Source organism: Neovison vison, chromosome 2 (genome assembly GCF_020171115.1).
Source record: "Neovison vison isolate M4711 chromosome 2, ASM_NN_V1, whole genome shotgun sequence".
Taxonomy (NCBI): domain Eukaryota; kingdom Metazoa; phylum Chordata; class Mammalia; order Carnivora; family Mustelidae; genus Neogale; species Neogale vison.
The window spans coordinates 41644364-41668589 of NC_058092.1; the positions used below are offsets into that span (position 1 = coordinate 41644364).

Consider the following 24226-nt stretch of genomic DNA (forward strand, 5'->3'; position numbering starts at 1 on the left):
CAGAGTACAATTGAATATCAAAACACATTCATCTGTCCTCCAGAAGCATAAAACCATATTCAGGAAAGCTTATAGTATCTGAGTCTGGCCCCAGTTTCAAGGGGTTCTCCTGAAATTTTTATGAAATAGGAAATAAATTTAAAAATACTTAGTTGTTGTACATTTAATAGGCATGTCTGCAGAGTCACTGGTAGGCTCATGGGCTTTTCTGTTTTCTCCTTGTAAGCTTCCTTCTCTGTTCTCTCCTGGTACCCATCCCATGACAAATACACAATTGATGAACCTCCCATTTGAAGGGGCCCAGAGTTAAATTCTGTGTCCAGCTAACCACTGGATTCCTTTCCTCCCTCAATTTTATGCTCTCCTTGTATGCCCTAATCTGGATTCCCAAACTGGTAGGGACTGCAAATGTTTTATTTGACCAGCAGAGTGTTTGTTGACTTTTGGGGGGTGGTGTTTTTTTTTATTTTTTATTTTTTTAAAGATTTTATTTATTCATTTGTCAGAGAGAGGGAGAGTGTACAAGCAGGGGAGCAACAGGCAGAGGAAAAAGCAGGCTCCCCCGCTGAGCGAGGAGCCGGGTGTGGGACTCAATCCCAGGACCATGGATCATGGCCTGAGCCGGAGGCAGACACTCAACTGAGTGAGCTACGGAGCCTTAAATCCCTTCAAATTGAATATGTTGCCTCCAGGTCTGTATTCCTTATCATCTAGCCTAGTTCACAGTATTTATGGTCTCTGCCTGATCTTGATAGGCATTGAGCCTGCGACACCTGCTGGTTATCAGCTGCTACTACTTGTTTTTTTACTCTGGCATCAAGTTTCTGTCTACTGTTTTTCGGTCTCTGAAGGAAGAGAACGTGAAAATGTTTTACATTGCTTACTTTCTAAAGACCCGCAGTACTGATAGCTTCTATGTGAACTAAGTCACTGAACGGTATGGTTGCACACAATTATAAACTAGATGGAAGTCCACATTGGAAAGAACCTGTGCTTTGGAGCCAGACGTGCCTTTGAAATGGCTCCACTGCTTACCAGCTGTGTGATCTCAAGCTGGTCACTGAACCTCTGAGCTGAGCATTCATGTATGAGGAGAATAATCATATCTATCTTATACAGTTGCTATGGAGGTTAAAGTGTTATGGAGATAAAGACACAGCATTTGGCACATACCTTAGTACTCAGTAAGACTTTAGATTGTGTTATAATTCAGTTCAGCCTTCACATTTTTTGGTTTAGTTTATGATATTATGATTACATACTATACAAATTAGTTCACTGCAGATAAGTCTTTCCTGTATGCATATCATTTTTATCAATGTTGCTCTTATTTTTTAACTGCATTCTTTCAGTTCTTTTCCTGATTGAGGTAAATTATGAAATGGATAAATGAGAATTTATCACCTTTTTCATTTTGAGCTCTATTGAGCATTTCATTTGGCCCAAACATGGTTTCTAACCTGAGTACAAAAGAAAAAGCACAGCATAGATCTGACCTTCAGAATTGCATCTAAAATAAGATACATGTTTTAAAGAATTTGGGGGTTTTGGTGAATGGATTTAAAAGATTGACTCTATTTTGATGATATACCAAAGAGCCACAAAACCTGCACCTCTTTTATTTAATGATAATTTGATCTCTCTTACTATTGGCTTTCAAAACTGGTGAGGTAGACATTGGTTATAGTACCTTGTGATGTATACTACTAAATTATCAAAGAAGCAATATTTAGTTACCTAAGGATTTTTGAAAAATAGATAAAAGAAGGTAAGTAACCAGGACAAACTATGTTTAAATTAGAGTACATATTGATCTAATATTTTAATATTAGAATGTTCTAGTATTTCAGTGTTCTAATATACATGGAACACAGATTTTTTTGGGTAGGGAAAACTGTTCTTTACGATACTACAGTGGTGGATTTGGCAAAGTTCATAGAATGTCCACCACTGAGAGTGAACCCTAATGTAAACTGTGGACTTTGAGTCAGAAAATGATGTGCCGCTGTAGGTTCATGAGTTGTTACTAGTGTACCACTTTGGTGAAGAGTGGTGATGATATGGGAGAGAGGTACATGTCTGGGGGAAAAGGGACATGGGAATTCTGTACTTCCTACTTAGTTTTGCTGTGAAAAAGTCTAAAAAAAACCAACCAGAATTTATTATTAAATAAAAAATCAAGAGAAGGTAAGTAATTAGGGCAAAGTGTGTTTAAATTAGAATATATAATAGGCTTTACATCCATAAGCTTTTCACAAAAACTGGTTATATGTGTACTGTTTTATAAATAATAATCTGCAGTGTGAAAAATTTGGCTTTCTTTTTACTCTTAAGTAAACTGTATGCCTTTGATTATTAATATACAAGTAATCTGGGTGAATTACGATTACAGGTACAATAAGAGAGGAAGCTTTTTTTAAACCTATTAATTAGCTCATAATTTCAGTTAGCATAAACTTACTTTTTAAAAAATACCATGCTTTTTTATTTTGTAATTTCAAATACAGTTTTTAAATGACTGGGAAGAACATTAAATACCATTGTGGGCTTTTATCAAAGGATCTCAAAAATATAGACCCAACATCTTTTAAGACTTAAGTAATAGACTTGGCAGTTTTTCAGGTTCTAGAAATTGTTGCAGAGAAGTAATATGTAATTTTATGCAAAGTAATGTGAAAAGAAAATGAACTCTAGTTTTAAACTTAGTTGCAGAAGCAAAACTCTTACTAATTTTTTTTAAGATTTTATTTATTTATTTGACAGAGATCACAAGTAGGCAGAGAGTCAGGCAGAGAGAGAGGAAGGGAAGCAGGCTTCCCACTGAGCAGAGAGCCCGATGTGGGGCTCCCAGGACCCTGGGATCATGACCTGAGCCGAAGGCAGTGGCTTTAACCCACTGAGCCACCCAGGCGCCCCTCTTACTAATTTTTGATGACCTTTCAGCATGGCTTGGCTGAGCACACACTACGTAAAAAGCACAAGACAAGAAACAGTCATCCCACTTTACAGTTTACAGTCTCAGAATGAGGGTGACAGGGAGTTGGAAAATGTGTGTGTGTGTGTGTGTGTGTGTGTGTGTGTGTCCAGCTCACTGTAAGTCTAGCTTGTTTCTGTCATCTGTCTGCCTATATTGGTTTCAGATAGCTTTATAGGTTAATGTCTTACTAGGACTGAATTGCTTTCTTAAAAGGCTTAAGAAGATAATTACTGCTTTTTTTTTTTTTTAAAGTTCCTCTGGATCTGCCTCAGTCTTGACACACAGCAGTTCAGGAAATAGTCTAAAGCGCCCAGATACCACAGAGTCACTTAATTCTTCCATGTCCAATGGAACAAGTGATGCTGGTAAGTGACCTTGGAGAATTTAACTCCCATTTTTTTTTTTAAGATTTTATTTATTTACTTGACACAGAGAAATGTAGGGGGAGTGGGAGAGGGAGAAGCAGTCTTCCTGCTGAGCAGGGAGCCTGATGAGGGGCTGAATCCCAAGCAGACGCTTAACTGACCGAGCCACTGGGGTGCCCCAAATTTAACTCTTCGTCTTAAAAACATTCTTTTGAAAAAACGATTTGTAGCTCTGGTAGCATCCACATGTTGGCCCAGTTTAATACCAGTCTAAGCAGATCTGTTTTATTTTAGACCTTTTCGACTCACATGATGATAGAGATGATGAAGGGGAGGCAGGGTCGGTGGAAGAGCACAAAAGCGTTATCATGCATCTCTTGTCACAGGTTAGGCTTGGAATGGATCTTACTAAGGTAAGAATTAAATTTGGCATTTGCTCTAAGTCTTAACATGTACGTGTGGATTCTCAGTGATTGTTCGGTGAATGGCTTGTAAATGTAGCATAATGACATAGCCTCTGTTACAGTTGTGGTTTAATATAATGTAGATGAATAAACAATTTTTATAAATGGATAAAATATGTAAACTAGAATTCATAGAAATATAGTATATGTGGATAATATGAATTAGATTGTGTTTTCTTGGGGGCAAACAAAATAATGTTGCGTTTGATTAGTAGTTATGGATAAAACCTTAAGCAGTACAGTGTGCCCAGAACCAAAACGAACAGAGTTCTGAAATCTTGGGCTTAGAGGACCTGTGTTTGCATCCTGTGTTTGCAAGCCATGTGACCTTGAGCAGTCCCTTCCTCTGTGATCTTTATGTTTCTCATGTAAGATGAACATACAGTGGCCACTTCACAGGGTTGTTAAGGATTGGAACAGGTCATAAATGAGAAATGGTATGACGCACAATGAGCCACACAATGAATTTGAATTTGAATTTAAACTTAGTTCTCTAAACAAAATGCCCTGTTAAGTTAGGAGACTAGAATATATGGGTGCCTATTATATATCTCACCACTGTGCTGGAAACCTCATCCTTGTACTTAATTCTCACAGCTCTGCAGAGGTGTTACTGTTAAGATTTTATGGATGAGAAAACTAAAACTCATAGAGGCTGAGTAACTTGGCTGAGTCCTAGTAACTGGCAAAACTGAGATTCTAATATGGTCTGTGATCTCAGAATCCAGTCTTTTTACTGCCGTGTCTCATCTTAAAGACCTGAGCTGCAGTAACTTTCATCTTGGATAGATTATTATTCTATCTGGCTTTAGAAAGTTAATAAAATTTAGGAGTCTCACTTTTGTTACTACCAAATCAAATACAGTGCTAGATAGTCTTTGACACCAGTCAGCTTTATTTTGACTTTGGATTTTGAGGGCTATTGAGGAAAAAAAAAAACTAATCCATAATACTTTCTAATAAGTGTCTATAATCAAACCCTTTATCTCAAATCTAAGTGAGAACAGAAACACAAGGCTAGCATTTATTTGTGGAATCCAGCAAATTGGGCAGGAATGTTCGGGGTTTGTCCCAGAACTTTTTCAGTGGTCATTAGATTGCATTTACTAGAGCAGAATTATTACTTCTGATTTGTAAGTTAGAGCTTAATTTTAGATGTTGACATCTAAATATTTCTATTCTGTATCTTCCACCATGGTCGGCTTTGGTCTTTAGTAATAGAAGACTCCTCAGAAGATAACTTGAACAATACCAGGTTTATTAGCTCATACAATGAGAAGGCTAGAAGTAAAGTAGTTGTGGGACTGATTAATTCAATCAGTTGTGTGTTAGAAAGAAACTCTGTTCTTCCATATTGACTTTCACATTCAGGCTTGTCTCCTTGTCATTGCAAAATGGGTGGCATGCTTCCAGTCATGCCATCCTTGGGCAAATAATGTCAAGAGGCAGAAAAAGAATTTCTTTTCATGGATTTGTTGTTGTTGTTAGGGAAGGATGGTCTTCTCCTGAAGTGGCCCCTCAGACTTCCTTTTTTTTTTTTTCTTTTTGACAGAGTTCATAAGTAGGCAGAGCAGCAAGTGGGGGTGAGGGGGAGGGAAGCAGGCTCCCCGCTAAGCAGAGAGCCCAACGCGGGCTTGATCCCAGGACCCTGAGACAGAGGCTCTGCCCACTGAGCCACCCAGGCACCCAGACTCCCCCCCCCCCCTTTTTTTTTTCCTTAAAGATTTTATTTATTTATTTGACAGAGAGCACAAGCAAACACTTAACCAACTGAGCTACACAGGCCTCCAGGCCGCTCAGACTTTCAATTGAATCTCGTTGGCCAGAGCTATGTGTGTGCCCACACCGGAGCCAGTCACTAGCAAGGGAAGTTAAATGATACAGATTAATCACATTCACCCCGTGAGATCTGCGAACCACACGGCTACCTAGAGCCTGAACCTAAACTGAATCAGAATTCTGTTAACTAAGGATGAAGCAGGGATGTGCATAGGCAACCAAAAGTGTCTGCAATACTCAGTTTTGTAAATCGTGCCTCACATAATTTTCTCTGCCAGATAATCTATATTTGGTCCATAGCCACTGTAAGCTTCTTATATTATGAAAGATAGAATAATTTTTTTTTTACCAAAAATGTTAAAAACTAGCTATTTTAGAAATCTTTACTGGCACAAAGGTCTGTGATTGCCAACAGATTCTGAAATCTTGATGCCTTTATGCATTCCAGAGTATTACAATAATACAATAATTTTTTATGTTCACTGTATAAGTACATCATTAGTTTTTGATGTGTTCAATGATTCATTAGTTGGTATAACACCCAGTGCTCATCACAACACGTGTCCTCCTTAATACCTATCACTTGGTTGCCCCATCCCCTCCACCCCTCTTCTGTAATCCTCAGTTTGTTTCCCGGAGTCCAGAGCCTCTCATGTTTGTCTCTCTCTCTGATTTTTTCCCAGTGCATTTTCCCTCCCTTCCCCTAAGGTCCTCTGTTCTATTATGTTCCACATTTAAGTTGAAACCATATGACAGTTGTCTTTCTTTGCTTGACAATGCCATAAATTTTTATCTCATTCTCCTATTTATAAAATGTATCTTCTCACCTCAGATACTTTTTATTTTCCCAAGCACTTGGTAGTGTTTGGAAGTACTATAAAGTCTTGTCCCATTTACTTCACTTGGTCTTCAAAGTAGTTTTTTTTTTTTTCTTCTTTCTTCAGAGTAGTTCTAAGATATAAGCAGGGTATGGGATTATCCTCCTTTTACACAAACTTAGGGATGTCAAGTTCATTTCCAGGGCCTCCTTACATGAAGTGGCAGCAAAGTAAGTACTTGAACCCAGGTCAAAGACAATCTAGTTCTGTTCCATTTACTTGATGTGATGGCTGGTATCAGTGTAGTAGTAAAAACATTGAAGGTGATCTGGTGAATGGAGTTCTTAGGAAAATTTTTTAAGTAGGGAGGAAAAAAATCTTTTTATTACATATCAAATTTTGGTTTTTGGCCATTTCTTCTTTTTGAATTGCCTGTTCAGTTCTTTTGTCCATTTTTCTGCTGGTAATAGTAATCTTTATCTTTTCTTTTAAGAGCTCTTTATATTTAAAAGTATTTACTTCTGGGGTGCGTCACTGGCTGAGTCGTTTCAGCTTCCAACTCTTGATTTTGGCCAGCTCAGTATCTCAGGTCATGAGATATCAAAGGATATCTGTGCCGTGGGTGGAACCTGCTTAGATTCTCTCTTTCCCTCTCAAAAAAAAAAGAAAGAAAGAAAGTACCCGTTTTGTTATTCAGCATTCTTTCTTGGCATTTTTAATTTCTCTGTTGAAGAGTTCTAAATTCATTGCACCAAGTCAGCACGTAAGCTTACCTACCAGTCTAACCACATTAGATTATGAACATACATAGGAAGGAAACATACATAGGAAACCGTTTACTTAAAATGTAAACTCTGGAGTCTTATTATAAACATTCTAAATGTTAGAGCCACAATGTCCTTTTCTAAACTGTGTTCCTTGGATCAGTCTCTTAGGTAGTCTTTATATACCCAGCCACAGTGGTCCACTGGTCATTCTCTGTATAAGTACATCATTAGTTTTTGATGCAGTATTTCCTTTCTCTGCCTTTTTTTCTCCCCCTCCCATGTCCATGTCTTGTTCTTCTGTTTTCTCCTCTGTTATAGCCATACTCTTATCTAAGGCTTTTCTCCAGTGCCACCTCAGTGGATTATTTCCCAGCTCTGCCTTCATTCTGGTACCCCAGCAGAACATGATCTTTCCCTCTCCTGAACTTTCAGGACACTGAACATCTCTTGTATATTTGTCACAATCCGTCTAAATTTTTTTTTTTTAAAGATTTATTTCTTCAGAGAGGGTATGTGCATATACTGAGTGGGGGGACGATAGAAAGGGAGGGAAGGGGGAAGAATCTGATGCAGACTCTGTGCTGAGCATGGAACCTGCTGCAGGGCTTGATCCCACGACTCTGAGATCATGACCTGAGCCGAAACCAAGGGTTAGGTACTTAACCGACCGAGCCACCCAGGTGCCCCAGTATTCCACCTAAAATTTGATGATGGTATTCTCTCATCCTTACCTTTGCCTTGTCCACAACATTTAACACAGGATCTTGAATATAGTAGATGCACAGTAATTACTAAATTTAAGGAAATTTTTGTTGACTGTGGTGCTCCGTAATGAATAATTTATAATCTGATAGACATTTCAAAAACTGTTCTTTCATTTCCTAGTGAAATACTTCTCTTTTTAATTGGTTGTTCCTAATCTTTCTCATTCATTCTTTCCATATTCCAGTTTACTGGTTTTTTTCTCCTCTGCCACATTCCTAGGCCCTCAACATTTTTCTTCCTGGGGTCAGCCCCATGGTAGGAAGAGAGTTCAGATGGATTCCCATCTTTATTCTCTTATTGATTCCTTTAGTGCTCATTTAAAAATCTCTTGCTGTATAATAGTAGTTATGAATGCATGTGTAAGTGTAGTCCTCACATTCTAGGAGATCGTTTATTTGAGAAGACAGTTGCATAAGTAGGTAAATTGCCTAATACAACTAATGATCACAGAGAAGCAGCATTAGAAAGTGCAGAGATTCAGTACAGAATTCACATCAGTACAGAGCAGTGAAAAAATTTCTCATTTTCTTTGAGCTTCATTTTTCTTGACTGTAAAATAGGGATAATAGTTTCTTCAGAACAGGATTGTTGTAAAGGAACATAATGTGTGCAGGCATCAGAGGGTAGCTACTGAGTGTCATTTGTCATTGTTACTCTGATTCAGGAGCTTTAGGGAGATTGCACGAAGAAAGGGACATCTGAATGTTCAAAATCTGTTCTTCATTTCCCATCTGTTGGGCAGGTTAATGGGCATCTCTGAATCAGAATAGTTTGGGAAGTGGGTATCGGAAGCATGCCTGGGCAGTACATGGTGGGTATACCGTGATTGGAATGGAATTTTGGGGTTTGGGGGGTTTTGTTTTTGTGTTTTCTAAAACAATTCAGCAATCTGTTTATCTGTAGTGGAATTTGATCCTCAAGGATCAAATGTTTATGTTTTTCAGGTAGTTCTTCCAACATTCATTCTTGAAAGAAGATCTCTTTTAGAAATGTATGCAGACTTTTTTGCACATCCGGACCTGTTTGTGAGGTATTTGAACACTCTAGTTTCCAATTTTTAGGATGTTACTCAGTAGCTTTCTCTTTGTACAGAATAGATGAATTCTTTTTTTCCTTTTACCTTTCAGACATTTCTAGGAAAAGGCATTAAATACTTTGTTTATATCAGATGCCTGTCTGTTTGCTTAGGTTATATGGTAGTGATGTTAAACAGTCAAGTTAGAGACTAAAAAAATCTTGAGAGCCCATTAATAGGTAGCCAGTACTTATAAAGCCAAGGCTGGATCATATTTGATCCAGGGATTGGTAATCACTCATTATACTTCATCCCAACAAAATTCAGTTATCTGAATTTAGCAAACCTTTCTGAAGCACCTGGCATTTGCCAGGAAAAAAAAAAGTCAGTGTCTGCCCTTGAAAAGCTGGTAGTCTAGTGTCCAGATTACAGACTGACTCATAACTTCTAAATATTAGCTTGTAATAGTAGATATGTATGCAAAAGGAAAGTAAAGGTGGCACTGATTTACAAGGAGGTGAGTTCACATTGCTTTTCACTGGTAGCAGGACATTTTTCTTTAAAGCAGGGTGTTACAATCCATCTTTTCTTATTACATTCCTTGGCCTTAGACTATGGTTTACTGGAACCAGATAGAAATCACTTTGAGGTTTCACAATGGATGGACACATTGGCTAACACTGGTATACAGTTGACCCTCAAACAGTGTGGGGCTTTGGGGTGCTTACCTCCCATGTAGGCAAAAATATGTACCTTTGACTTCCCCAAAACTTTACTAATAGTAGCCTACTGGGAGCCTTGCTGATAACACAAACAGTATTAACATATTTTTGTATGTTACATGTGTTATATGTTGTATTCTTACAATGAAGTAAACTAGAGGAAAAATATTATTAAAATCATAAGGAAAAATAATATTTACAATACTTTATCAAAAAATATCCACATGTAAGAGGAATCACAGTTTAAACCTATGTCATTCAGGTTAATTAACTATACATTTATCAGATTCATCAAGCCAGACACTTAAGACTAGTGCGTTTAATCATGTATATTATGTCTCAGTTTTAAAAACTCTCGGTCCTGGGTCCTCTCTCCCTGGCTTATAGTGGACCATGTGAAGGAGTGCAGCATCAGCTCATGTCCTGTCAGAAAGCAAGACATTAAATTTTGTCTTTCTGCCTTGCAGCATTAGTGACCAGAAGGATGCCAGAGATCGAATGGTTCAGGTTGTGAAATGGTACCTCTCCGCCTTTCATGCAGGAAGGAAAGGATCGGTTGCCAAAAAGCCATACAATCCCATTTTAGGTGAAATCTTTCAGTGTCACTGGACATTGCCAAATGATACTGAAGAGAACACAGTGAGTTCTGAACTGATGTTTTTAGTGATAGTGAATTGCATACTGATTCAAGATTTTATTTTATTTGGGGGCAGATAATAATGGTAAAGATAGTAATCAAAAGATGCACAGCACCCCCAGAGGAACAGAATTGTTGGGTCAACATCCTCCAGATAATAGTGAGCAGGAAAGGAGTGGCATGAAGTGAGATTCAGAGATCATGTCATGCAAGACCTTGTGGGCTGTAATGGTAATTTTGTGGCTTACCAGGATTGCATTTTTGTTTTTAAAAAATCACTGTAATGATTTTGTGAAAAATAAATCAGAAAGGGGCAAAAATAGAAGCAAGACTATAGCTGAGGAAGTTTTGGCATTATTCCAGAAGATTCATTGTTGATTCATGGTATATTGTGGAGGTAGTACTTACAGGTGGCCAGGGGAGGTAAAAGGTGACAGATGAACCCTTCATGTGGGCTTCAGCAGTTCATTGATGCCATTTACAAAAAAGGAAAAAAAGTTAGATTTGGAGAGGGAAAAATCAAGAACTCTAATTGGAAATATAAAGTGTGAGTTACACATACATTTAAGTGGAGTTGTCAAGTAGGGAGTCAGAATTTTTAAGAGTCTGGAGTTAAGGGAGAAGTCTAGGATAAAAATGGGGCTTTTAGAGATTTCAGTATATTTAGATGGCATTTAAAGTACTGGAACCAGGTACACTTAGCTAGTAAGACAGCATGCCTGGAGAAGAGTAGATAACGCAGACCTGAGTTCTCAGGGCCCCAACATCTAGAGATTGGTTTGAGGAGGATGTTGAAAAGGGAAGACTCAAGCAAATGTAGAGAGGCCCTAGCGCATAGTGCCTGGCACGTAATAGCCTCTGAGCAAACCATGAACTCTCCATATCTCTCCCTTTCTGTATGATTCATTACATGTGGTCCTTACTGAAGACAAGGCAGTATAATGTGTCTGTTCTTACTCATTTGGCAGACTGATAAGTGACTGTCATCTGTGCCATGCCTGGCCCTGGGTTAGGCACTTAATACTTGCCTTCAAGGAACTGTTGGTCAGGGAGGTCTAGTGAAGGGAGACAGACACAAAGCTGTAATTCTAGTAGTGAGATTAAGTGCCGTAATAAAAGTTACGTATAAGGTGGCTTGGACTTGTGGAAGAGGGAATAGTTAACCACCATGGGAGGCGCAGAGACTCTTAATTGTTAGATTATCCACAGTGTCACTTCTGTTTCCATGCCAAAAGAAAATGTTATATCTACTTGCAGGAGCTAGTTTCAGAAGGACCAGTTCCATGGGTTTCCAAAAACTGTGTGACGTTTGTGGCTGAACAGGTTTCCCATCATCCACCTAGTAAGTTACAGAGCTCCTTTGCACCATCCATTCTCAAACTGTTTTGTCTAAAGAGGGTCATTAAAAGCCCCAAAGCTGGGGCACCTGGGTGGCTCCATTGGTAGAGCATGCAATTCTTGATCTCAGAGTTGGGCATGGACCTACTTTAAAAAAAAATAATAAAAAACACAAAAGTTCCATAGCGGAGTTCACTATAGTATGGATTTTATGGCATTTTATCCTTATATCTTCCTAACCTTATGAAGATTGGTTCCTCTTCTTTCTGATGTAAGTACCAAAGATTCTGTTCCATTGATTAGCTGTGTGTAAAAAGCAGGGATATGGGAAACTAACTTATCCTTCTAAAATCACACGTATAATGAGCTGTGCTATAGAGACCTCAGCAATTTTGGGTTTATATAAATGAGATGTAGTTTCTACACAGTATGTCCTTGATGTAGTGGAGAGAATGCATATCTTTAATGTCTTACTTGCTCAACAATGTTAAGACTGGAAATAGTGGATGGGCCCAGCTTGCGGTGGGGCAAGAACATGCTTGCTGACCAGAGGATTTTTAGCCTCCAGGATTGCTTCCCTCATGGTTCAGGGAAGTTCCTGGCAGAATGGTCCTATGTTGTGCTTGCATTGGGAGAATCAGTATAAAAGGCAGTTAACGTCCTTCCTGGCCTCATTTGAAGCTGTTCTTTGAGGGACACCAGGGTTTTCCCCATGAAGCCTGTTCTTTCTCCAGGTTGAGTTGGAGAGGGGACTATAGCTATGTAGTGCACTAATTGAAAACAATTTCTGTTCAGTTTCAGCCTTTTATGCTGAGTGCTTTAACAAGAAGATACAATTCAATGCTCATATCTGGACCAAATCAAAATTCCTTGGGATGTCGATTGGGGTGCACAACATAGGGCAGGGTAAGTCTCTGAGCATTGGGTAGACTAGAGTGTTAATAGAATTTTATTGTAATATATGCTGGACCCTTGTCCCGTGAGGGAAAATGGCACCAAGAAAGCCAGACTGGATGTCATTGTTTGCATATAAGCATGTGTATGGGGGAGGAGACCAGGGGTGGGAGGGTGCAGGATTGTTTTTCCCTAAATTGAATGGAGTATCCTGGAGTATCCAGCATCCAGACGGTAAAGCCTTATGCTCATCAGAGATTCTGTCCCTTCTCTTCACAGGCTGTGTCTCGTGTCTAGATTATGATGAACATTATATTCTCACATTCCCCAATGGTTATGGAAGGCAAGTAGAGCTATATCCATTTCCTCTGATCAGCTGGCAGCAGAACCTGCTGTTCCTTAAGCTACACACCCTCTTTTCTGTCCTCTGAACTGGCAGCCTTACCTGCACTTTTGGTTTTGCAGGTCTATCCTCACAGTGCCCTGGGTGGAACTAGGCGGAGAATGCAACATCAGTTGTTCCAAAACTGGCTATAGTGCAAATATCGTCTTCCACACTAAACCTTTCTATGGGGGCAAGAAGCACAGAATTACTGCTGAGATTTTGTAGGTATTTTGTTTTTCTGCTTCTGTTCTCTTCTGCTTCTCTGAAATACTTTTCTTTTTCGTCTTGAACTATAACTTTTATTAAGAGGAATTAACTGTTTCAGTGGTTTTGTCTTTGTAAACTTGTTTCACATCCTGTGTGTCTCTTCCTGAAATTCCTTATCAGAAGGAGACCTAAAATCTCAGTTTAGAACAGGAATCATTCACTGTTGGGATTTCCTTCCTCGGAACCTGAGAGGAGTCTTACTAGATTGCCAGCTAATGCAAATCATAGATTCCTGACTCATTGGACCATGGGCCAGTCTGTATAGTAGACCCTGTGATTCCCACTGCATTGTCTCCCAAGTCCTCACAGTCCTTTTTTCTTTGCCTTTACTAGGGAAAAACAGTAACCATCACATCTTGGCTTGGTTCCATCTAGGGTCAAATGAAGATAGTTGTGCTGTCTGGGTAACAGTCAGTTGGGTGGATTCAGAATCTGCCTGGAAGAGAAGAATCTGCAGGACTTTGTCTTCCCTAAGAGGCCCTGTAGGAATAGGGTTGCAGATGGAAGAAGATACATGACTGGTTAACCAGCTTTCCAGGGAAATTAATTGGGATGGCATAATTAGCATCCAAAGAAATCTTGAGCAGGAAGGTGCATGAACACATAATGAAGTTTACCTAAAGATCAGTGTAAAATCTAAAAAATTACTGCAATCAGAGAATATGGGCAGAGCTAGAGCAGCACAGGTCACCACTGGAATTGATGGTGGAAATCAGATGTCCAGAACAAAGGCATGGGTCGGCCTGCTTCTCAATGTTCCTTGAAGGTAACCAGACCAGCACCAGCAAGTCAAACTGTTTGACCTTAGGACCTCAGGATACCTTGGACCGTTTGAGCTCAGGATCCTTCCTCAGGATGAAAAGCCTGGTCTCCAGGTTTACATCTTTAAGTGATTAAGTGAGACCTTCTCTGAACTTCAACACTTTTGCCCTTGATCGCCACTGTTCACATAAACTCACCATAGCACTTTACCACCCAGAATCTCAGTGGCAGTGCCTCCACAACTAGGCTGTGAACAGCTTGAGAGCAGGGACCATCCCTCATCCTTTGTAGCCCCAGGACCTCCAGCACAGGGTTCTCTTGCTCACCTCCTATCCACTATTCATGGGATGTTGCATTCATTAGCATCTTGTTTAGGGGCCTCATTCTTCCAGCTGGCTCAGGGAAATCCAGTTCTGCTAAGCTGCTTTTACCCAAGACTTCACAGTTGCTCTTCCATGTTCTGCTCTGACCAGTTACTTTGATAGTTTTCAGCTTAAGACTAACAGAAACGTTTCCTTTTCTGTTTAGTTCTCCAAATGATAAGAAGTCTTTTTGCTCAGTTGAAGGGGAATGGAATGGTGTAATGTATGCAAAATATGCAACAGGGGTAAGAACCTATATTCTATATTTTCCTATATTCTACACTTATCGTAGGCTATATTGTAGACACTTTTCATCCAGAAATTTAAACACCAAGGCCAACTCTAACGCCATCTCTTCAAGGAAATCTTTTCATTCCCCACCTTTTCCCCAGCAATATATTTTATTTTCCCCTTTCCTCTCAGAATACTCAGTATATGTAAAAAATATATTTAAATATATAATATACATATAAAATATTTATATATAAATATGTTATTTTATATATGTATAAAATAAAATAATGCTTGGCATATAGCAAATACCCAGTAAGTGACAGCTGTCTTATTAGAATGGGTTGTATGTTTTAAGTGCTAAACTAATTAGTGTTTGTATACACAACTTGACTTTTTATAAGAAATGTATTTACTGCCTGACACCACGGATACAGAAATGAGTAAGATAGTCCTTGACTTCAAGAAACTTGGAAACAGTACCTAATTAAAGTAGGAAGAAGGTGGTATGGGATTAACAGGAGAAGCAAACGAACTGGATTTTGGACTTGGAGAATTTGAAATGTAAGAAGCACTTCAGTGTTTAACATTAGAATTAGTTGTTTATGAGTCTAACTTTCCTAAGAGATTAATATTGAGCATGTAGCACATAGCCACATTAAAAACCTCTGTTGACCTCCTACCAAGACTTAGATACACCACTATATTTTAAGCTGAAGGTAGCATATGAAACTCAAAATCTACATATACTATTCCCATGTGGGATTTATTAAATCTGTTAAAGCCTTCTGGGAAGAGCTGACTTTTCCTCCTGGAACAATTTGAACAAATAAAACATCTACCTCTTGTTTTCTAGGAAAATGCAGTTTTTATAGATACCAAGAAGTTGCCTATAATTAAGAAGAAAGTGAGGAAGTTGGAAGATCAGAATGAGTATGAATCCCGCTGGTAAGAGGACTTTGTTAGAGCTCTTGTCGCAGTGCCCTTGCTAATGGCTAAGCAAAGGCAGGGCTGGGTTTTGGAGACACGATAGCAGAGCATAACAGAGCACAGACTAATCCTGAATACCTGGGTTTATATGAGCTCCCACTTACTAGCTTTTTAACCATGACTGTCAGCTTGCCTCTCTTTGCCTTCTTTCCTAAAATGGGAGATACCTCAGTTGATGTGAGGACTGAATGAGATAAACACATCGTATATATAATGCTTGGGATATAATGGATATTCACTGTGTGCAGCCTTACCACCATCTTTGTGGTTTATAAGAGAAGGCAGTGAGGTTCCCTTAATCGAGGTGTGTACAAATACCCTAAGGTCTTTTGTTGCAAAAAACTTCAAAAAAAATTTCATCCCTTAGTATTTGAGTATTTAAACTCTAAAATGACTTAAAAACCACTAGCCACAATATCACACTTGGAAGAAACAATTCTTTAATATCATCAAAAGATCTAGTTGGTATTCAGATTTTCAGTGGTTTCAGACATACCTTTTTCCTTTCCCATTTGCCACAGTAAAATCAGGATCTTTCAGTGGGATGAGAATCACACACTGAAGTTCTTTGTTTAGCATATTCGGGCATTTCTTAAGTGAAAGAAGAGGATCTTACAAATCATTACCCAGCTATTGTCTCTAACTTGTTAACAGTCTGCGTGGCTGGACTGCCTGCTCGTATTTGTAAGTGGACATCTATAGAAATTTGTGCTTTGCTCCTCACCACAGGGGGATCTTAGGCATGGCCACTTCTCTGGTCCTTAGGTGTCTTCCGTTGTAAAGTTACCTAGTTAATCATTTTCCAGGCCTTGAGAAGAAACCACATCTCCTACCTCCATAAGTCTCTGCCGTTCACCTCTTGATCCTTATTCTCTCTGTTCAGACTGTTTCTCCAGATTTCACTATTCAGGGGAGTTTTTCTGAAATGGTATGTCTTTGCCCTTATCTAACGCTTTTTGACTTACAGTAAGGGAAACTCACACCCTAGAGAGGTGAGCTGATAAGCCCCAAAGTTGCATAGCTAGATAGAGGTACAGCCAGAAGTAAAATCCCAAGTTTCAGTTCTGTTTTCTTCTCTGTTTTCTGTACCATATATCCAGCTTTCTGCCCATCCTTTATTTTATTCCTTTGAAACTAGCAGTGGAATCTTCTATTTCTCTGTCCATTATTCCAGTACCTTGGTACCACTTTAAGGAAATGCAGTCTGTGAACTACTCTTAAAGCCATTTGACTTATACTTGCATTATGCTGAATTGAGTGGGGCTCTAGTCTTTCAGTCTCAAGTTTGCTAATTCCTCTGTCCATCTAATACTCCGTGCCTTGACTTCTTTTCCTTTAGCCTTTGGAAGGATGTCACTTTCAACTTAAAAATCAGAGACATTGATGCAGCAACCGAAGCCAAGCATAGACTTGAAGAAAGACAAAGAGCAGAAGCTCGGGAAAGGAAGGAGAAGGAAATTCAGTGGGAGACAAGGGTAAGCTTGACTGGGGAGCCTGCCCCAACCTACCAGCTGCTACTCCCCCTGTACCGTGTGCTGTAAGTCATTCATTCATTTCAGTGAATACTGAAGTAGTGTGTAGTGTACCACTTCTAAATAAGCATAGTGACGAACAAGGTGAGCCCTGGTCCCTGCTTGAAACTCACTTCAGTGTAATGAGGGGGAGAAGACATAAAATAATAAGAAGTTTGATATTATTTGTAGACAGACAAAGCAAGTGAATAACTGAATTCTCCCCCTTTCTTTTACAGTTATTTCATGAAGATGGAGAATGTTGGGTTTACGATGAACCATTACTGAAACGTCTTGGTGCTGCCAAGCATTAGGTTGGGAAATGCAAAGTTTACACCTGACGACCAGGGCAATAGGCATAATTAAGCAGCAATCTTCCTTTGGGAGAACCTATTCACTCCCTTCTTATTGCAGTGGTTCCTATCTCAGGGATACTGGACTTTATGATGCAGATGAACAATTAAAGCGAGAAAAGCTTCCCTTTTTTCCTTTTCTGTGGCAGTTACAATTTTGACTTCAGTCCTGAGAAAAACTTCAGGTTTTGAAAACAAGATGTCTGCTTTTTTCCCCAAACCCCATGCTTTAAAAAGCATTTATAAATCTCGATCTTAACCCTTGCACACCTAGTATGGCTGTTAAGATACACATCTGTTCCTAGTTCACATAATCTTGGGTTCTACACACAACACACACACACACATATACATATATACCTGATGCCAGATTTTTCATAAATATTCCATCTACTGTAAATATTGGTTCCTCTGAGTTGTTTTAGAAACTTAGTGCAATGTATTAAAATCAAGTGTTAGGAAATTTCATGGCCTCACTTATAACAACTTTTGTTTTGGAATTGGACTATTATTAAATTGTATCTAACTGTGGACTATATTTAATTATACTCAATGCTTCTTAAGGCTTCATAAAGTAATTTTTCCAAAATTTTTTTTTTTATGTGTTTCTTTTATCTGGCAACCTTGAATCCAGGAGCTAAGTAGCTTTACACAAGGACTCTCCTAAAATAATGGAGGGTCCATCCCTTTTCTCAACCCTCCCTTATATTCTGTGTTCTCTGTTTATCCCCACCATGCTATTCTCCAGAGTTCCTTGAATTCTCATACAGCACACATAGGCCTCCCAACATTTTATCCAAAAATATTTTATTGCCTTAGGGTTTAGGAAGAGGGTTTTAGATCCCCACCCCACACTGAGACAAATAAAAAAGAATGCCACAGCAGCAAATGGCTCATTCTGAAGGGCATTACAGAACTATCTTTATTTAAAAATACATTAAAAAAAAAAAAAAAACCCACACATGTATTAGCACCTAGCATTTAGGCACTAAAACATCAGACAGGGCACCTCAAGGTTCTCCATCTGAGAGAACCAAGACAGGCCGGGTCTTCTCAAACTGCTTCTGCAAGTTTTTTGGTAACACTTGGCATACCCTGCTACTTTCTCTCTGCCAGCTGCTATAGTAGTAACCCTTGGTTTGTTAGTCATAATGTGGGAGAAGGAGGTATAAATCAAATTCTATGATGGCAGTGCAAAAAATTCAGTGGCACTAGTAGTAGTGTAATTTCATAAAATACAAACACGTTTTTAAATACACAATGCTTCAGGCCAACGAGACTGCAGTTTATTTGACTATTTTATGGTAGGGGAGAAGGTTAAGTGTTGATGTGAAAGCCCTGATATCAGTAATGGGGATGGTAGAGTCTACCAGCAGAGGAGAGGATGGCAGGTAGGTTAGCTGCATCACTTCACAAGAAGAGTTTGAATCCTCCCCAGAAGGGGAACCATCCTCTTCTAGCTCATACTTCCCAAATCCAACAACCTGAAAGAAGCCAAAGACTTGAGGTGAGAAACATGCTGACCAGATAGGGGCAAAGACCTGTTAGAATCTCTAGTCCCAACCCAAACTCAGGGAATGTTAACTGGGCTGAATGACTGCTCTGGAAAGGACAGAGCTATAGTTCAGTTACTATACTCACATGAACACTGAGCATTTTACTTCCTGGTCCTCTGTGAGCCTTGAACCAGTTGACTAGGTCAGATTTGGAGAATGACTTCAGTGCTTCAATCTTGCAGGGGAAAGGGAAGGCAGGAAAGAAGGAAAGCTGTAAAAGACTAGCAGTGTATTTTCTGAAAAAGTTGTTATTAAACTAACATGCCCCCTAGGCAGATCTCTTTGGTTCTGCTTAGCACCTGAGCATATCATTTTATTCTTCCAGGTTTCAGCTTGCCCTCAACATTCCAGAGAAGGATGAAAATGAGCTTCTGTGACACACCTTTCTGTGTTTCATAGCAATAGTTAACCCTGGCAAATAAGCAAGAAAGGGTAGCAGATGCTATAGTTACAGCTGAGTAGTACACTTGGAGCCAAAACCCACCACCTTCGTGTAACCTCTCAGGTGCATGCTAAGGCATACTCTTGCCTGAGAAAATACAGTAACAATTGAAACAGATGAAGAGAAGTTTGTCTTCTTATCAGGAAACTGGAGCACCTTTTGAGCTGGGCTGAAACCTCTTGTTAAACCACCCTTTTGCCTCAGTGTCTTTGTTAATTCATCATGTAGGGTTATATTCTCAGAGAGCTATACTGCAGGTCCTAGAGCTGTTTTTGTAGGTCAAAAAGACCTGACACCCAGAATTAATAAATCTGGAGAGGAATTGCTCCAAAGATAGAAGTTCTCAATTTTCTTTAAATAGCAGAAACCTTTTTCCCTCACAAATCCTGTAGTGAGCCTCAATATAAACACAATATATAAAACAATTACATTACACAGAAACAGTACCAATACAAAAATGGATCTGGTCTTTTCCACACAATACTGATTTGCTTGGGATTGTGACTCATAAAATCAGGAGTCCCGGTCAGGACTCTGATACTCAAAACTGTGTTACTACCTCATGGGCAAGACGGTCAAAGAGATACTGCTGGGTCACCACTTCGTTCCAGTTCCTGTCCACCTCCTCCCCAAGATGGGTATCCTCGCATTCCTTCAACTTGATCAGAGCTGTGACCTATTCCACCAAAGAGAGAAACCCTCAGATGTAGCATCACACCAGTTGCCCCAGCACACACTTGATCCTGTTTGGTCTGGTTTATGAGAGACCTGCTGTGATCCCTTCACTTGGGACCTGCCAGCAGGAAGGGGAGGGATGAAGCTAGGAAGACATTTTGGTCACATTAATGTGGAACTACAAAACTCAAGAACTGGCCAAAGGAACAAAAGACCAGGCCAGCATTACTGACCTGGGTGTTGAATGCTTCCTCAGTGAGGTTCTCGATCTTCTCCTCAAAGCTAGAAAGAAACTCTTCTATCTTCTTATCAACAACTTCAGAACTAAAACAAAATATCTTCAATTAAAAGTCACCAGAGGCAGCAGTTCTGCTAATAGGTCCTATTCCCATGCTTTAATAAAACCAGTATTTTGCACCAAAAAAGAAAAAAAAAACCTCAAACAATGCAAAGGAGAAAAAGGGCTAAGGCATGGTTCTAGAAAGAGACTGAAGTCTTTTCTTCCAGGCCTCAGTACTCTTTCCCGAAGCTTAGTGAGAGAACGGAAAAGGACCCAACCCCTAACTCTAGTAGCCCACCTTCTGACATCCTCAGCACATAAGCAGTGACAACCCATGCTTGACCCCGCTCCAAAGCTGAGAACCAGCAAGACTTGAACCCTGGTTCTAGGATAAATGCCAGATCAGCCATTTCTGCTTTTCTTGTCCTCAGGCCTGCCTAGAGAGAGGACACACTGGCAAGCCCTGCACAGTGACCATGGAATACCACAGGACTTTAGTTAGGCCTTCTAGGATCATTGGAACCATTATTGATCCATCTTGGATCAGGCCATCTATGATCCACCCTGCATCTCCACCCCCAAGTGAAGCAAACCCTATTCAGTCAGAGTTGCTGAGGTTTAAGGAAGCAGCTATAGCCCCCAATCTCCAGGCTAAGAATAATAGTTGGGCCCATCTACTCACTTGTATTTCGTTGCCTGAGTCCCCACAGTGACAGAGAATCCTAAAATCCCAGATGTGTTCCTACAGGTAGGGTAAACATGGTACCTACGGCCAGAATGGAAAGTTCTGTGAACTCAGGTAGTCCCCAGGGCCCTGCCCTCAGAGACTAGAGGTGAGTTGGAAGGGTTTCTGCACATCCTAACTGGACCTGGAGATCTAAAAGAAAATACAGTTGGTATGCATCTACTTCATTTTTGGGTTAGGGTGTCCACCCCTCTTCTGAACTGAGAACTACGCACTAGCTTTTTTCCTTGCTAATCTTTGAAACTTGACTGAACTAAAAACCTGATCATAGTCCAAGATGCAGATTCTAGTTGTTTTGACCAGTATGACTCTAAAACATGGAAGGACCAGCAAGCTCCAAGAGGCTGCACTCAGTCAGGATATCTGATAATACAGCCTGCAAAATAAGCCCCAGACCTTTATCTGAGCTCAGTGCTCTTGCCAGCAGACTTACCCAAGGGTCTGCTTGGTTCGAAGGAAGTCAAAACAAGGCTCTTCCATGTGCATCTGTAATTCAACATACTACCCATCAGCCCAACTCCTCCCAGCACAGAAACCTCCATTTCTAACCCCCAAGTGTGTACATAACCCCAAAGTCCAGCCTCCCTTACTGCCTTCTTCCTAAATTACCCAGGCCCCCTTTCCATGCTCATAGCAGATGACAATACCAAAAATAACCCTCTCACCTACCAAACAGGTCCCCGACCCCTCCCAAGTCCCTGGCTCCCAGGCAGAAAGGCCAGTCCTCATAGTGGGTCAGAGGCTCCTGAACACATTAACTCTTCTTTATTACAACTTACCACAAGCAGCTCCATAAGAGTGTATTCTTTAAGACTCCTGGCACCTGACTGAAAGGAGAGGTTGGTCAGACCAACTGAAAATCCAGTGGCTTAAAGTACTTTTTAAGAATCAAGCTATTCTTGATAACCATTTATTCAGGAATCCATCCTACTCTCTTCCCCCAAGAGAACTGATCACACTCTCTATTTCCTTATTTACAATTTTGTTGACACATCTACCTTCCCACTAGACAGCCTGTGAGGACAGAAATCACACTTGATCATTTGTATTCTTGGCCCTTGCACAGGACTGTATGTCCGAATGGAGGTGAGTCCCAACTGGACTTTGGGTATTGGAGTAATACCCAACTTGCCGGCTCCTGTCCAAGACCCAAAGAACAAAACCTGAAGTTAGGTACTTGAAGTTCAAGGTCCTAAGAAGAAGAACAGAAAATTGGGATCAATGAAGGGTATCTGGACTGATTCCTCAGACAAAACGGGTATGAATAGAAGCTTCTAAGGCCACACACAGGAACCCAAACCAGTCAACAAATTCCTAAAAGGCAGATGGATACCATACTTGGGAGACCACATCCTGGCTGTCCTGGAGAGTAGCAAAATGATGCAGTCAGCATGAAAGAAAGCAGGAGGCCAACAAGCAAGGATGCTGCTAGTACATCCCACAGTCAGGTTCCTCTAACAGACTCTGTCCCTTCCCACTTCACTAAAGAAAGGCTAAAAGCCTGTGTGTCCTGCAAGTCCTGTTCAGTTAGACAAGGAGATATTCTGTTCAAAATGCCCTCTGGGAGGAGGGAAGTGGTTCTGTAAAGAAAGCTTGTTTTGGAAGTGCTAAGAGGTAATAGATAGAAAGTGCCTCAACAAACAAGTTCCCACAATATGAAATCTCACCCTACAACAGGTAAAGTACTATGGATTTTGAGCAGAAGAAACACTGGAAATGTGGACAGGGCTAAGCAGGGCCAGGCATATCATTTATGAAATCTGGGCCCAGTAGTCATTTCAGCTTTAAATACTAAGCTGAGAACAGGGCGCCTGGGTGGCTGAAGTTGGTTAAGCGTCTACGTTCAGCTCCAGTCAAGATCCCAGAGCCCTGGGATTGGAGTCCTATATCCTGCTCCCTGCGCAGCAGAGAGTCCGCTTCTCCTCCTGCCCCTCCCCACTGCTCGTGCACGCTCACTCGCTAGCTCTCTTGCTCTCTCAAATAAATCTTAAAGAAAAACTGAGAACCTGGATAAAAGCAAGCAAACTAGTTATCTATAGCCAGAGTGAGATAAGCTCCACAGACAAGGTAGGTCTCTATAGGAAGACGTAGGTCCAGGGCGAGAAACACAGTAAACACAGTAAAAGGACAGTAAAAGGACAGGTGACAGGCCTGCCCAAAGCCCAGACCAGGAGGATCTTCACAGGGCCTGACAAGATAAGTCACCTCCTCGTGCAGGACATCCAGGAACCATAGCATAGGAACCCGCCCCATCCCGCCCTTCTAGAATGGTGTGGAAAGAACACAGGATCTGAGGACACAAGGAATAGATTCAAGCCCCAATTAGTAGGACCTCAGGGAAGTAAGGGGCTCTGGACTTCGTATTCATCATCAAAATACAGTGACAAGTCCTTTATCTCAGATGCTTTAAAACTTTTAATTATGACTCTGGTAGTCATTCTGTTTGCTATATATTGATCACTTAGCTATGTTACTTTTGTCTCTTTTTCAAAACTGTCCTTTTAAAAAATACCCTGCTACTTGGGGTTTTGTCAGGGGAACACATGGGAACTTCCAACCACTCTTCAGTCTCTGTCCCTCTGGACTAGCAGCTGAATGATTCAGTGAAGCCCTATGATTGTAAAAGGATCCATTTCACTAATAGGAGCAATTTTTAAAATTCAGTTGCTTCAGGAAGACAAATGACCCTAAGGATTAAAAGCTACAGAGGTAACTGCAAAAGGACCTTGAAAGTCGTAGGGTCACAACTTCCAGGTACTTTGGACTTTTAGTGCCCTAGTACTTAGGCTTTAGTGCCCTAAAGATACTTAGCCATGAGGATGGCCATCTGTAAAGGGGCCAACTGACCTGGTAGTACACAGTGACTTCAGAGTTGGCATCACCCTTGTTCAGAGCTCTCACTTTGCACAGGTGGTGGCCACTAGGCAGCTCTACCACCTGGAACTGCACAGGCATCTCCTGTTCCAGAGGCATGAAGTTCAGCTTGCTGCGAAAGAATGAGTATGGGTCACTGCGCAGTGCCTTTATCCTCTTACCCCCACCCACAAACTACTGTGAAGGGTCAGGCTGCCCACAGTCCCTTCTGAATCAACTTTGTTTACACAACCAGCTTCAAGAAAACCTACC

The 24226-nt window shown here is 40.4% G+C and overlaps 2 protein-coding genes across 7 annotated transcripts in view; one reads left to right on the forward strand and one right to left on the reverse strand.

Annotated features, from left to right (window-relative positions):
- OSBPL9 (oxysterol binding protein like 9) overlaps nt 1-17991 on the forward strand; it is a 173004-nt gene extending 155013 nt beyond the window's left edge. For all 5 annotated transcript variants that reach the window (XM_044238216.1, XM_044238217.1, XM_044238218.1 and 2 more), the window contains 12 exons: nt 3230-3342; nt 3637-3755; nt 8880-8965; nt 10140-10311; nt 11567-11651; nt 12443-12553; nt 12821-12884; nt 13007-13147; nt 14484-14562; nt 15405-15496; nt 16878-17013; nt 17289-17991. In XM_044238216.1, the coding sequence (XP_044094151.1) occupies nt 3230-3342; nt 3637-3755; nt 8880-8965; nt 10140-10311; nt 11567-11651; nt 12443-12553; nt 12821-12884; nt 13007-13147; nt 14484-14562; nt 15405-15496; nt 16878-17013; nt 17289-17363 (1273 nt within the window). In that variant the 3' untranslated portion in view covers nt 17364-17991. The remainder of the gene's footprint in view (nt 1-3229; nt 3343-3636; nt 3756-8879; nt 8966-10139; nt 10312-11566; nt 11652-12442; nt 12554-12820; nt 12885-13006; nt 13148-14483; nt 14563-15404; nt 15497-16877; nt 17014-17288) is intronic.
- A 675-nt stretch (nt 17992-18666) lies between these two features.
- Nucleotides 18667-24226, reverse strand: part of NRDC (nardilysin convertase) — a 115645-nt gene continuing 110085 nt past the window's right edge. For both annotated transcript variants that reach the window (XM_044238215.1, XM_044238214.1), the window contains 8 exons: nt 23948-24086; nt 21880-21927; nt 21534-21586; nt 21038-21121; nt 20309-20399; nt 19960-20076; nt 19044-19133; nt 18667-18886 (listed from right to left, as the gene is read on the reverse strand). In XM_044238215.1, coding sequence (XP_044094150.1) covers nt 18689-18886; nt 19044-19133; nt 19960-20076; nt 20309-20399; nt 21038-21121; nt 21534-21586; nt 21880-21927; nt 23948-24086 — 820 coding nt within the window. In that variant the 3' untranslated portion in view covers nt 18667-18688. The remainder of the gene's footprint in view (nt 18887-19043; nt 19134-19959; nt 20077-20308; nt 20400-21037; nt 21122-21533; nt 21587-21879; nt 21928-23947; nt 24087-24226) is intronic.